The 13,354-nt window shown below is 38.6% G+C and overlaps 1 protein-coding gene across 3 annotated transcripts in view; it reads left to right on the plus strand.

Annotated features, from left to right (window-relative positions):
• The window catches only part of TBC1D23 (TBC1 domain family member 23), a 31,031-nt gene that overhangs the window by 15,052 nt on the left and 2,625 nt on the right, over positions 1 to 13,354 (plus strand). For 2 of the 3 annotated variants that reach the window (XM_081002685.1, XM_081002687.1), the window contains exons 9-18: positions 666 to 788; positions 1,713 to 1,805; positions 3,290 to 3,460; positions 3,997 to 4,039; positions 4,372 to 4,481; positions 5,216 to 5,358; positions 6,116 to 6,160; positions 8,483 to 8,571; positions 11,389 to 11,524; positions 12,527 to 12,721. In XM_081002685.1, coding sequence (XP_080858811.1) covers positions 666 to 788; positions 1,713 to 1,805; positions 3,290 to 3,460; positions 3,997 to 4,039; positions 4,372 to 4,481; positions 5,216 to 5,358; positions 6,116 to 6,160; positions 8,483 to 8,571; positions 11,389 to 11,524; positions 12,527 to 12,721 — 1,148 coding nt within the window. The remainder of the gene's footprint in view (positions 1 to 665; positions 789 to 1,712; positions 1,806 to 3,289; positions 3,461 to 3,996; positions 4,040 to 4,371; positions 4,482 to 5,215; positions 5,359 to 6,115; positions 6,161 to 8,482; positions 8,572 to 11,388; positions 11,525 to 12,526; positions 12,722 to 13,354) is intronic. The other variant, XM_081002686.1, reaches the window with a different exon arrangement.

The raw sequence follows: 13,354 nt of genomic DNA on the forward strand, positions 1-13,354 counted from the left end.
TAAAAGCCACCACTGCTATATGAATGCTATACTATCAAAGAAGCAAGTGTGATATGGGCTTTTAGTACAGCTACTATATGCCTAGTATAGAATCTATGCTACCATTTTCATGGCAATAGCTGGAAAAACTATCTGTAGTGCTTGCTGATCTTGGAATACTGTTCAACAAAGGCTGATGCAAAATCTACTCGCCAGGAACAGGGAAGTGCCGGAGGTCATTTACAGTTGCAGTATCTCTGCCTCTGCTGGTGGGTTTGAGGGGAGAGAGAGGGTCATGCTTTAGGCTTTAGTGGATCATACCTATTACCTGTCTATGGAGACAAAGGAATGTGTTTCCAAAAATGTAACCAATAAACCATGTCTATCAGCTGTTGGACACGATTTTAGAAGGGTATTTTGACACATTGATCAGGAGAAAGAGCTTATGAGAGATCTTCTATTTGACAAAATGAGAGCCAAAGCAGCAGTATGCACAGAGCCCCCATAATAGTGTGAAATTGCACTTAAAGACATGCATTTGCATCTCTTTTTGAAGTCTTTCTGAATTGAGCAAGTACATAGTTGAGGGTCACAAATAGGACACCGTCTAGGTCTTGGTTTGGTGTCTTTATTTAGCACATAGCCTTAATGTTGGCCATAACTAGTGTTTTCTCTTACAATTACAGGACAACCACACTCTGTTTGGCAGCAGCTTGCTGGGTCTCAAAGACGACGATTCAGACTTGAGCCAAGCTTTGTGTTTAGCAGTTTCTGTATCGGAGATTCTTCAAGCTAATCAACTGCAAGGGGTCAGTAAGTCTGAAACTGTTTTCCCCTAAATGAAGGAAATAACATAGCTATCAGAGTTTCTACCTCCTGGGAGCTCCAAAAACAGAGCTGTTTCCCTGGTCATTGGCTAGAGTCCAATGAATTGTGAAACTAGTTTCATAAGTCCAAGAGGAGTTAAGTATAGTTTTACTGGAAAGTACTTTTAAAGCTAAGGATAATTTCAAAAGCAGTATATGATATATCACCACACAGCAGTGTTTGTAGGTCTGTCTGTCTCTGTCTACTATTCAAAGGAAACAAGTTAAAAAATTCCACTGGCAATGAGACTAAGTACATCTTGGGAACCCATCTAGTGATCCTGCCCTTCAGCACAGCTATAGTATAGCACAAGACAGTGGCTGTTTGTATATGGATATGCTGTTTTATTTGTTTCAGACTTGTTGCCTGCTAATTTCATTGAGTACCTACTAGTGGGTGGGTGGAAAAATTACTGTTTCCTTTTCATATTTTCCAAATAGCTATTGCTTTTCTACACTGCAGTGACATCCCCTTTATTTGTTGCCTTTTAAAGACTGCTGCTTTATACGTCTCACACCTAAAGAGTTCAAGGTGGCATATTCATAGTTCTAGGGACACGGGTGGCGCTGTGGTCTAAACCACTGAGCCTTAAGTATGTACAGTGGTACCTCAGATTAAGAACTTAATTCGTTCAGGAGGTCCGTTCTTAACCTGAAACTGTTCTTAACCTGAGGTACCACTTTAGCTAATGGGGCCTCCCGCTGCCACCACACCGCTGCCGCGCGATTTCTGTTCTCATCCTGAAGCAAAGTTCTTAACCTGAGGTACTATTTCTGGGTTAGCGGAGTCTGTAACCTGAAGCATCTCTAACCTGAGGTACTACTGTATACTTTTTGAACTAAATGAATAAAATATTCTTATTTCAGGAAGGAGTAAGGTTCTTTGTGGTGGATTGTCGTCCTGCAGAACAGTACAATGCTGGCCATTTATCAACTGCCTTTCATTTAGATTCAGACTTGGTAAGCATACATTCTAGCTGCTTAATATGCTTGCTTTTTCATTTCCTTACATTAAAAAAGAAGGGTGGAATCCAAGAGTTCTCAGAATCTTAGTTCTACGAATTCTTGTTTTAAGGTGCCTGGTTTATACCACCAAACTGTAGAAACGAGCTTCTTTCAAAGGATTCTGTTTGTAAACAGCTCCTCTAGTATTTAGAGTCTTCATGCCTCTTACCTAAATATTTTCCTAAAATGCAATTTGTTTTAAAGGATAGACATGATCTCCACCAATTTTTAGTTCGCTGCTCGGGAATTAAGAAACAAGAAAAAATCAGTGCCATTTTGAAATGAGTATGTAGTTAAAATCAGTGCTGTTTTTGAAAGGTTCATCCACCATTTTGATTCAGAATGGCAGCCAGTTGTATCCAAACACTGTTGATCTCAGGAGCCATCGTGCAACATTTAGTTACAATATCTCAAGAAGTGTACAGATGCATAGCAAACAAATAACTTTCCTAAATATATTATAGATTTAAGAGGTGGTAACAATAAAGTAACAGTTACAGTAAAGTGATAATTATTCAGTTCCTAAATGAAACGATTTCCAGAGTGTTAACTGTGTTGCCGAACAACAGATGTTTCATTTGCCCATCCTGGTAAGCCAGACTTCCGAGGCGCATTTCTCCATTTTTTCTCCATTTTTGCAATGGATTTTGCCGATTGGCAATTGCGCATTGGTTGTTGAGCGTTTTCGGTTGTCGAACAGTCTTCAGGAACAGATTACATTCAGCAACCAAGGTTCCACTGTATTAGCTTTTTAGTCTATGGCATACTTAATATGTTAATCTTGAAGTGCCACAACACACTTCGCACACTTTCGATGATACAATGTTTACTTACAAAACAACACTCTTGTATTCTGCTCCTTACGTGGAAATAAAACACAAATTGAGGGAGTGAAAGTGGCACAATCAACTCACAAGTGGGAAGTAGAAGTCCTCTGTGACTTTTTGCAGCTTTGAGGTGCCTTCCTCCACTTCTTCACAACTTCGATGGCTGATAGTAGTAGATGGTGATGAGGATATTTGCAATAACCCTTTAAAAACACTTATTTGCTTCCCTGAAGAGATGCCTTAGTAAATGTTCACACACCTGGTTCCCTTACTTCTTTGCCTTCAAGTCAAGAACTCAAATAAACTTCGTAAAATGCCTTTATTTTTGTTTTAAGTGGTCTTGGAAAGGTATGGACATTTCTGCTTTTGATTTATGAGGTCTATTTTGGCCATGTTTTAGACTCTATGTTCTAAGGACCTGTGCACAGTTACGTTTTCCTAAACGCAGGCTAGTCTATATAGAAAAATGTGATACATGCACTACTTATAAAACTAGTTAAATCGGACTGCAGATGCAATTTGGCGTCTTAATGCTTAAATATATCCATTTGTTTTTGAGTGATTTTTAGTCTCTTTTCAGTCCACACGTGTGTTCTTTGACTTTCTTCACAGATGCTCCAGAACCCATCGGAATTTGCTCAGTCTGTGAAGTCTTTGTTAGAAGCACAGAAACAGTCTATTGAATCTGGTTCAATAGCTGGTGGAGAGCATCTTTGTTTTATGGGAAGTGGCCGGGAGGAAGAGGATATGTATATGAACATGGTACTGGCACACTTTTTACAGGTACATCTAAAATATTAGAATGTGTTGTATTTAAACATAGTGGGTGCTATCCAGCTAAATAATGCTAAGAGTAGAGTAGAGTAAAGTGATTTTTTCAGCTACTTCCCCTTCATCCTACAACCCCCCTTGCTTGTGCCCCCCGCCCAGTCCTGCTCCAGAGTGTTTAGGGACCCTATGGAACAGAATGAAAGGTTGTCCAGGAGTTGCAAAGGAAGGAGAAATTCATGAAAAATAGTCCCCATTTTCCTTCACTGAAAGCTGGGTCAAAGACCTTTCTGCGAATGAAAGCAGCCCTTCTATTCACAGAGGTCTAGATCCAAGCCATTATCTTAATTTTATAAGAGAAAATATTCACCTGTGAACTCCTATATATGAAAGTTCTTAGACCAGAGTGCTCAAAGTCTTCTAACCATATTCAGATGAAATGCCAGATACAGCTAGTCTAAGCATGCTTGGCCTGTTTCATGTTTCTGCTTACCTTGTGAAGAACAGCAATTTTAGTATTCCCAGGGTGATTTACAATCTTCTTATTGCAGAAAAATAAAGAATATGTAAGCATTGCCAAAGGAGGATTCATGGGTAAGATTTATATTTAGTCACATCAGTTTTTATCTTTTCAAATGTCTTTTCCACTAGTTAAATGAACAGTCAGACGACTGGGGAGGAGACAGTTTGCATCCTTATCAAGGTGCTGGGCTCTACCTAGCACAGCGCTTTTCATTTTTCTTGCTGCCAGACTCAAATTCTGATCTTAGTTAATCCATTTTAATTTCTGTGTGTGTGTGTGTGTGTGTGTATGTGTGCGCCTGCCTGCCTGTGTACATTGGTTTAATAGTTCCTGTTTTGTTACAAGGACAAAACAGAATGCATAGTGCTACACAACACAAAATATGTAATGTCCTTTCTCACAGCACTGCAACAGCACTTAGCAGACATTAATGTGGAAGGACCAGAAAGTGGATATGGCCATTGGATTGCTAGTACTTCGTACTCAAAAAGTAGTCTTAACTCCTTAGTTGACGTGAGTATAACTCTTATATCAAATTGTGTAGCTGTGAATTGGACTGGTTTTCATGCAGAATTCATCCCCTGCAACTTGTCTTCAAAGACATTTACTTCCAGGCTTTTGCAGCTCAAGCCATATTACTTAAACCAAGAATGTCACAAGAGACCAGTTGAATCAGTCCAGAGGGCCATTTTGTTGAGCATCCTGTTCTTCCAGTGGCCAGCCAGATGCCTTTGGGAAGCCTGCAAGCAACACATGAGTGCAAGAGCACTCTCTGCTTGCAATTCCCAGCAGCTGGTACTTGGGGGCATGTTGCCTCCAACAACAGAGGTAGAACAGAGCCATTGTGGCTGTCTTTATGTGTTCTTAGGCACTAGGTAAAGACTTTCTCTTTACCTGGGCTTAAGGGTGGCACTGTGGCCTATTTTAGTGGATTGGTATGTGTACGGTATGCCTTCTATCTGTATAGCTATGCTTTTAGATTTTTATTGAACGTTCTTAGTTGGTTTTAATATAAGTCACTTTGGATCTGTGAGAAAAGTGACTATCTATTAATAATTATAGCCATCTGACTCTCTAATTGGTCAAGAAGTGAAGGAAACATAGCTACACACACACCAAAAAAAACCCCTTATCCTAGATTGTCCCTTTAACTAGCTCACGTCTCCATCTTTGAGATAAATATGACAATAGCCTTCATGCAGATTACTTATGTACAGATCAAATAACTGCAAAAGTTGCTTTTCCAGGGCGATTCTCCAAATGGTTCAAATGATGGGAAGGGTGTCAAGTCCTTGGTCAACAAGATGACAGAAGCTTTCAAGACGAGATCTGTGAATGTGAGAGAAAAAGTTATTAGTTTTATTGAAAATACATCAACTCCAGTTGATAGGTGAGTTATTTTGGTCTGACTGCTTTTAGTGATTATTGGCTGAAGTTGTGCATGCTTACTTGAAAGTTAGTCATATTGATCTCGGTGGGACTAACTTTTGAGTAAATGTGCATAGGATGGGGAGGATTCATAGAAACTTTATTCCTTCAAAATGTCTGTAACAAGCACCATCACCTGATTGTTCACCATTTTAGAGCGCCATCGTTTCTGTGTAAACAATTTTGGTGCCCTTAAAAGCTATTTAACCTCTCTCTGAACAGTTTGAGTGTGGACACTGGACAACTAAAAGATTCTCACATTTAACTATTGCCTCTCTCATTATGTCTTGCTATTGGGAAAGTGGATTCTGGGTTTAATAACTTGACCTTGTAAAAATTGGTAAAATAAAAGGAACTTCTAAATTTTAGCCAACAGATTAATCTCTTTCTTTGAACTCAGGATTATGTTATCCACCATTCCTCGTACTCCAAAATAGCTTTGTGCACATTAAGCCATAACTGAAACATTACTGCTTCTGTGGAAGACTAGCAGATCTTACTAACAGCTCCTGAAATCCATGAAATAGTATTTATTGTATGGAAAATATAACTCTTTTCTTTCTTTCTTTTAAAAATGCTCATTGAAAAAGATTTTTTTCATATTTTCTCATACTCCCTCCTGCTTGATACTCTACTGCCAAGTAAGAAGAAATAAATCAGATACTCTTTCTTATAGATTTTAATTACTTTGTTCTGTCCTCTGCCCCAATTTGCTATAGAGTTTCTTTCAATCTTTCCTGGCCTGAGACAGCAAGTTTGCAGCGGTAAGACATTGTATTGAACCATCTGAGTAAAACTGCCTTTGTCCTTTTTTCGCATGACTTCACAATGTTTGTAAGCATTGGTTACACTGACAATCTCTCTCAGATTATTTTTAACATCAAGCTATCAAAGCATTTCAAGTGTTGTCTTGGAAACTAGAGAGAGAAAGAGAAGCTGTATACACAGTACTTGTTCATATTCATTTTGTTGTTTGTTCTGGAACATCTTTCCCCTTTTCCATATCATGAACCACACCGATTACTTCTTTTTCAAGCTTTTAAACATGATTGCCATGTTCAGACAATCATATCTCTTCTTAAACTGTGGTAATCCTTTTTCCTGCAGACATAGCCCCTTTGCTCCTCAGCAGCATACAGCATTCAAACCAGGAGGTTTTACTAACCATAGTTTCCTGTTACAATTGAAGTGGGAAACCATGGATTCCAGTTTGTTTGTTTGTTTTATATACTTCTCGTCATCGGAATAGCACAAGGCAGTTTATAACATTGTTTTAGAACAAGCTTGTTACGAAGCTAGCAACCATAGTTGCCTTTGAAAGGGGTCTTTAGATGGAATTTGAATTTTTCCTCCTGCACCTGTGTCAGCATACAGAAAGCAGATCTTTGGAGATCAGCAAAATTCATATCAACCTGAATTTTAACAGAACAGTAGTGTTACATTATACCCACATTTGAAATTAAAAAGTTGTATTTTTATTATCATTTTTATTTATTTGCAAATTTTATCTGAAATAAAACAAAACTAAACCAACAACATATTTTAAACATCTAACCAACTACTATTAAAACAACACCAATTTAAAATATTGCTTAAAACTATTCTTTGCAACAGAGAGTTGCCATTAAACCACCTTATCAAATTCTCATCGAGCAAGATTTCCATAAAAAGTATATTGGCAAAGGAGACAGTTATTAATATCAGTTTATGAATTGGTGTTTCTTCTTTGGAGGCTTTTTCAGAAGAAATAATGTGTTGTTTACAACTTAACAAACCCTGATCCACAATTTTGCAATGTGTTTATACTTAATAACAGCAACATTACCTTAGTATGTTTTGGTGCCACTAAACAGCAAAGTCTTGACCAGAGGAGGCATGCTTTGAGAATGGAAACATGAAGGCAACCAGAAATGTATGCTCAAGATGGTTCTACGCAAATATAACACTTAACCGTAGTTGGTTTCCCCCAAACATAGTTTCAACTAAACTAAACTAAAGTTGTATCATCCCCATACCCGTCTGTCACCCTGCCCATTTCATGTGTACATTGTCAGTGTTACTGATGCTTATTGTCTTAAGTTACTAATGAGCACTCCCAACTTTGCTTTATTTGGGTAGCGCGTTTGTTTGCTTCCCCCTTTAACAATTTTCTTTTCCCCAGTAGTATCCACTTTTAATATCTTCGAGTCCTAGAAAGCAAAAGCCGTAAGATATGCCTTCAGGAACAGAGTGAGACCTCTTTCTCTCCACCCCACCCCTTTAACAGCATTTGAATTTAAATTTCAACAGCAGCGTGTAAATATGAGCATCATCATTTTCTCTCTCTCAAAAACGGAATGTAGAAAGATTTCAAAGGAAACATTCGGCCACTGTAATTGTTAGGAAATGTGTGACAAGTTGGAAACATGTGCCTCTTTATTGAGTCATGCTTGGTATCTATGCCAAGTAATATTTTTAGAAAGTCAGCAAAAGATGAATGGGCAAGATACTAGCAGCAGGAGGGGGAAACTGAGTAGAGGGAATGCCTTCGTTTATACTGTACCAGCTGAGGCTGTTGTATTGTTTCATAAGAAGGTATCTTCAGAGATTATTTTAAAGACTCTCAACTTTCCAACCTACCAAAGCTGTGCTGTGTGTGTGTGTGTGTGTATGTGAGAGAGAGAGAGAGAGAAATAGCTTGCCCAATAGCACAACTCAGTATTAGGAGAGAGCCTTAAAGATGCTTCTGACTTCTGACTTAGATTATTTGACCTGTTAGAGAGAGCTGGGTTCGCTGCAGTTTAATGAGAAGGCAGTTTCACCATTTTCTCCAAAATGGACCACACCACTATAATACAACTCAGCCCTTGTTGTCTGCTTTCACTAATCCAGCGTGGCTCGTTTGGCCACTCTCTGCTTTTTTCTCACGGCCAGCTGTCTTCATCTGGAATCCTTTGGCTGCACATACAGGTTCACGTCTTTTGCCCTTGCATGCTGCTATGGGAAATATCATGGTGTCGTCCTTTTTCCCAGTTTCTTTTTTTTCTTTCTTAACACGTAGGATTTTTCTCTCCCACCCCCACCCTATAATCTTCCCTTGTCAACAGACATGTGAGCAGCAGTGACCGAGTGGGGAAACCTTACCGAGGCGTGAAACCGGTTTTCAGCATTGGAGATGAAGAAGAGTATGATACTGGTATGGTAGAGAATGTTTCTATCTGAAATCCAGTGTAAACAAATTCCACATCCTGTCTTGCAGTCATTAGATGTATTACCAAAGAGGTGTTTTAACCAATGCCTGAACTTACTCTGGGATCTGTTGAGTTAAATGCACTTGTCACTTTACTAAAGCAGTCAATATGTTTTGTTTAGCATCCTTCTAACCTTCGGACGCGGGTGGCGCTGTGGGTTAAACCACGGAGCCTAGGACTTGCCGATCAGAAGGTCGGTGGTTCAAATCCCCGCGACGGGGTGAGCTCCTGTTGCTCGGTCCCTGCTCCTGCCAACCTAGCAGTTCAAAAGCACATCAAAGTGAAAGTAGATAAATAGGTACCCCTCCAGCGGGAAGGTAAACGGCGTTTCTGTGTGCTGCTCTGGTTCGCCAGAAGCGGCTTAGTCATGCTGGCCACATGACCTGGAAGCTGTACGCCGGCTCCCTTGGTGAGCGCCGTAACCCCAGAGTCGGCCACGACTGGACCTAATGGTCAGGGGTCCCTTTACCTTTAACCTTAGGACAATAAGGTTGCAGGGGGGAGTTTGTTGAGAGCATCAGTCACGTGCCCTGAGAATTCTAAGACATCTCCTGATTTAATGCAGGACGCCACCTAGACCTTTACTATTGCCTCATGTGAAGTGAGGCTACAACCAACAGAATCACACACGAGACTCCTGCAGAGAGGAGACAATAGAGAAGCCTATCTGCCATTACTGATCTTCTCACCGAGAATCACCCAATAATATTTCATTTTAGTTTTAATTTGTATACCACCTTTCTTGATCAGTACACACAAGGCAGTTTGCAAGCTGAAGAAACAACAAAATAGACTGCAAAGATCACACCACACCCAATAATAATCTGATCCACTACAAAAAGTCACAATAAAAACATAACTTTAAAATAAACAGCTTACATCAAATAAAGCAATATTCAATAATTCTTTAGAATATAATAGTAAAGTTAAATGTCAGCAGATAATAATTAAATGGTTTACAGTTTTGACAGTTACAATAAAGAATTACTAAATACAATCAACAGAAATAACGGCAAGTTACAATGCATAAAATACCACAAAAAGTACAAAAACCATGTAAAAGGGTCAGATAAAGAAACATGCTTCCTAAATTGAGAATCCATCAGGGGCCCAGGGAAATCAGGATTTTTATTACTGGCTGTGGGGTAATTGTTTCAGGCCTCCCACAGGGAAAGGGCTGAATCAACCTTGACAAAAAGTGCATTCAAAATAGCAAAAAATGACATTGACATAAGAGCAATGAGATGAGGGGGTATTAGTTGGCCCTTTGGTGCTCTCAGGACATGGCTTTTGTGAATGAAAAAAAATCCATCTTTGTCAATTCCTGTAGTGAATTTGTGAGTCCAGCAATGAGAACATTTTGTTCGCAAAACAAAACATGTGATCTAAAATCACTTAGGAATGACAGCTGACTGGCCTCCCAATACTATATTTAGAGTTGCTTTTAGGATTGACCTGCACTCGTGCTGGAACTCTCAGTTGCATTGATCAATACATTATTTAGGAAAATAAAGTGCAATATTTTATTTAGGACAAGTAGGACACAAAAATAGAATGGAAAAATCAGATAAGGAAATGGGATGATTCCATTCCTGTCTTCTAGTCAATCAATTTAAGGAGTGATAAGACTGAAGAATTAGCAGACTTTGAACTTAACATCCTCTTGTGCAGATAATGCTGTTTTCTGAATTGTGAAGTCACTGCCTGTGTAAACTTTTGATCCATAATTGTGCATTCCTACTCAATGTCAGAATGAGTAAAATTCCTTCTTCCAACTAGGGAAGCATAACTGAATTAATAGCTCATATTACTTAATTAAAACAATTCAATTGCCCCGAGTTAATCAGGCAAGCAGATTATTTTAATAGGCACATTAAAAAAAAGACAAGTGTTTATAAAAACTGCAGGTGGCAAGTGCCACCTTCAAAGAGGCATTTTCTCGTCTCTTGTGTCTCTTCTGTGAATACCTGCTGTGACTTGTGCATTGTCAAAAAAACAAACAAACATACATCTTACTTTGGAAATGCTGTTATTATCCACATGCACTTTAATACACATTTATCAAGAGGGTGGTATCCAGTGGTGGCTGTCTGCTGGAGGAAGGGAATCCATCAGTGGAATAGGAAAGGAGACAATTTTTGGTTATCCCCCTCCCAAAGGAAGATCTGCACAACAGTGTTAGGGGTCTGCCTCCCTGTTCTGCTGATGAGTTTCCTTCTGGCAGAAAAGAATCACAATTGTATATCACCCTAGTTTGCTTGATTCATATGATTAATAGATTAAACCATGTTGCAGCCCTTCTCCCACCATGAACAATAACTTTCATAATAGCAAAATTATTAGGAAGCTTAAACCAAATAGGCAAGCAAGATTTGAGGTAAAATGACCTACTTTTGACACTGCAATGTTAGTTATTAATTTTTGGAACTGCAACTGAACTGAAACGTTAGGCTTGGACAATACATCGTAACAAAAATGCAAAGAAAAGCATGAAAACGTGAGAATTCAGTTATGTGATAGATACAGGGTTAGATCCAGATTTTTGTCATGCCTAGAGTAGACCCAGCTGTCTAATCTAAAACGATCTGGCATAAAAAGCAAGACACAGTTTTTAATAGCAGTGATGTACTGTATTCTTCATTTTAGAAATTTCAACTAATAATGTTAAAATTATTCTTCTTCAAAGGATCGGGTAGGTAACATTAAAAAAGTGTTTATCTATGTTTTGCCCATGTGACATCGCTCCTTTCTTTTTTAAACAGATGAAATTGACAGCTCCTCAATGTCGGATGATGATCGAAAAGAGATCGTCAACATCCAGACTTGGATAAATAAACCAGACATAAAGTTCCATTTCCCCTGTAAAGAGGTGAAAGAAAATGGACACATGTTTCCAAGGTATTGTTGGATGGATAATTATAATCACTAATACTTATTATAAAAAGTACATAACTATAAAAAATAGATAGATAGATAGATAGATAGATAGATAGATAGATATTTGGTATTGATAGTTGTTGACTTCTACGTGTTAGAGAATTTTGTGGACTCACATAATCATCTTTTCTACTACAAGGTGAATTTCTGTTTATCTCATGGTGAAGATCTGCATGATCTGGGAATGAGTTCAGTGTACAAACCCTTTAGTCCTAGACATATTTACCAGGAACTGAGTTCCATTGATCTCAGCAACACTCACATCACAGTAAAGATGCTTAAGATTGGCATCATGTCTAGTTTTCACCTTCTTTGTTGAAGAAAGGCTAAAAAACTGAGTTTTCTAATACTATAGCAGGCACCTGGTACTTGTACGTGTTTAATTTGTTTGTATGGCCTGGTACCTCGTGGATTTTTCACTGTGAGGTCCCTTCAGAAAATATTTTCACAGTAGAGGTAATGGTTGAGAGACTTCATCCCAAGAAACATTTCACCCTATGATAAGAAAAACATTTGAGAAATTCCAGTATCAGCTGATTAAAGCACTGCCATGTTCTGTCAGAGGAAAGCCAGCATTTTAATTCTGAAATAAATATTTATAAGTGGTTACAAAGTCTTTTGAGGCATTTGCTTCAGGAAATGAGTACTGTTGCTAATTTTCCCACCATGTTTTTTTCCCATCTCTGGATTGTGTCCTATGCTCTTTATGTGAAAGTGGAACAGATCTACTTGTGGAATGGGACTTCACCTTCTCTCCATTGCAGTCTTGCACATGACCTCAAATTCTGCTGTGGAAAGTCGGGGGAGCCTCTGGGGCAAATTAGGCATTTTGTGCAGAGGTCTGTAATAAGGGAGTAGAAAGGTGTAGTCCTGTGTACAAACATAATTCTGCTCATGCAACGTTGGATTACACCTTCTGTATTTCTGACAAAAAAACCTTTTCTCTTTTTACTTTGTTCACAGTCATCTTCTAGTAACAGCAACACATATGTACTGTCTGAGGGAAATTGCCTCCCGAAAGGGATTTGCTTACATACAATCTCGCCAGGCACTAAACTCCGTAGTTAAAATAACATCCAAGAAAAAACATCCTGAATTAATAACCTTCAAGTATGGAAATAGCACCACTTCGGGCATAGAGATTTTGGCAATTGAGAGGTAAGTTTGTTTGTTTGTGTTTTGCTTCAGACTCATCTACACATAATTATTCCCAATCAATTGCAGTACATTTTCTCCCCTGACATCAGATTGGGAAATCCAAATAGTGCGGTACAGACAAAGACACTCTTAGCATTCCATGCTACATACTTCCTGTGAAAGGCTCTTTCGCCTTTTCTGACTTAGAATCCCTCTACATATTACTCAAAAGGGTTAGATGAACCTCAGTCTACAAACTATTATTCCATAGTTAGTGGTCCACATGATCTGCACTGCTGGACTTTTATGAGATTTTCTTACCAAAACCTCAAACTACATAGCTTCTCAAGATTTATTTATTTTTAAATGTGGAGGTAAGACATACAAAGTGCTAAAAGTTTCCATTTCAGTGGCTTTTCACCTAAGTTGTTTAAAGCCTGTGCAAATTGCCCTGTTTATTAGGTGATAACTATTACTGCAAACATCACATGATTACAGGATCATATTAAATGGCTGTCTCCATTCAACCATCATGGGACAGAGGTTTTTATTTCTCACTTCCTGCAATGGGTTGGATGCAAAGAACTTTTGAGTATGCAGAAAACAGCTTTTACATATATATTTTGGAAAGTTGCATTCCTACTCAGTATGCAT

This window comes from Podarcis pityusensis (genome assembly GCF_964106645.2).
Source record: "Podarcis pityusensis genome assembly, chromosome: 4".
In the NCBI taxonomy this organism is placed as follows: Eukaryota; Metazoa; Chordata; class Lepidosauria; order Squamata; family Lacertidae; genus Podarcis; species Podarcis pityusensis.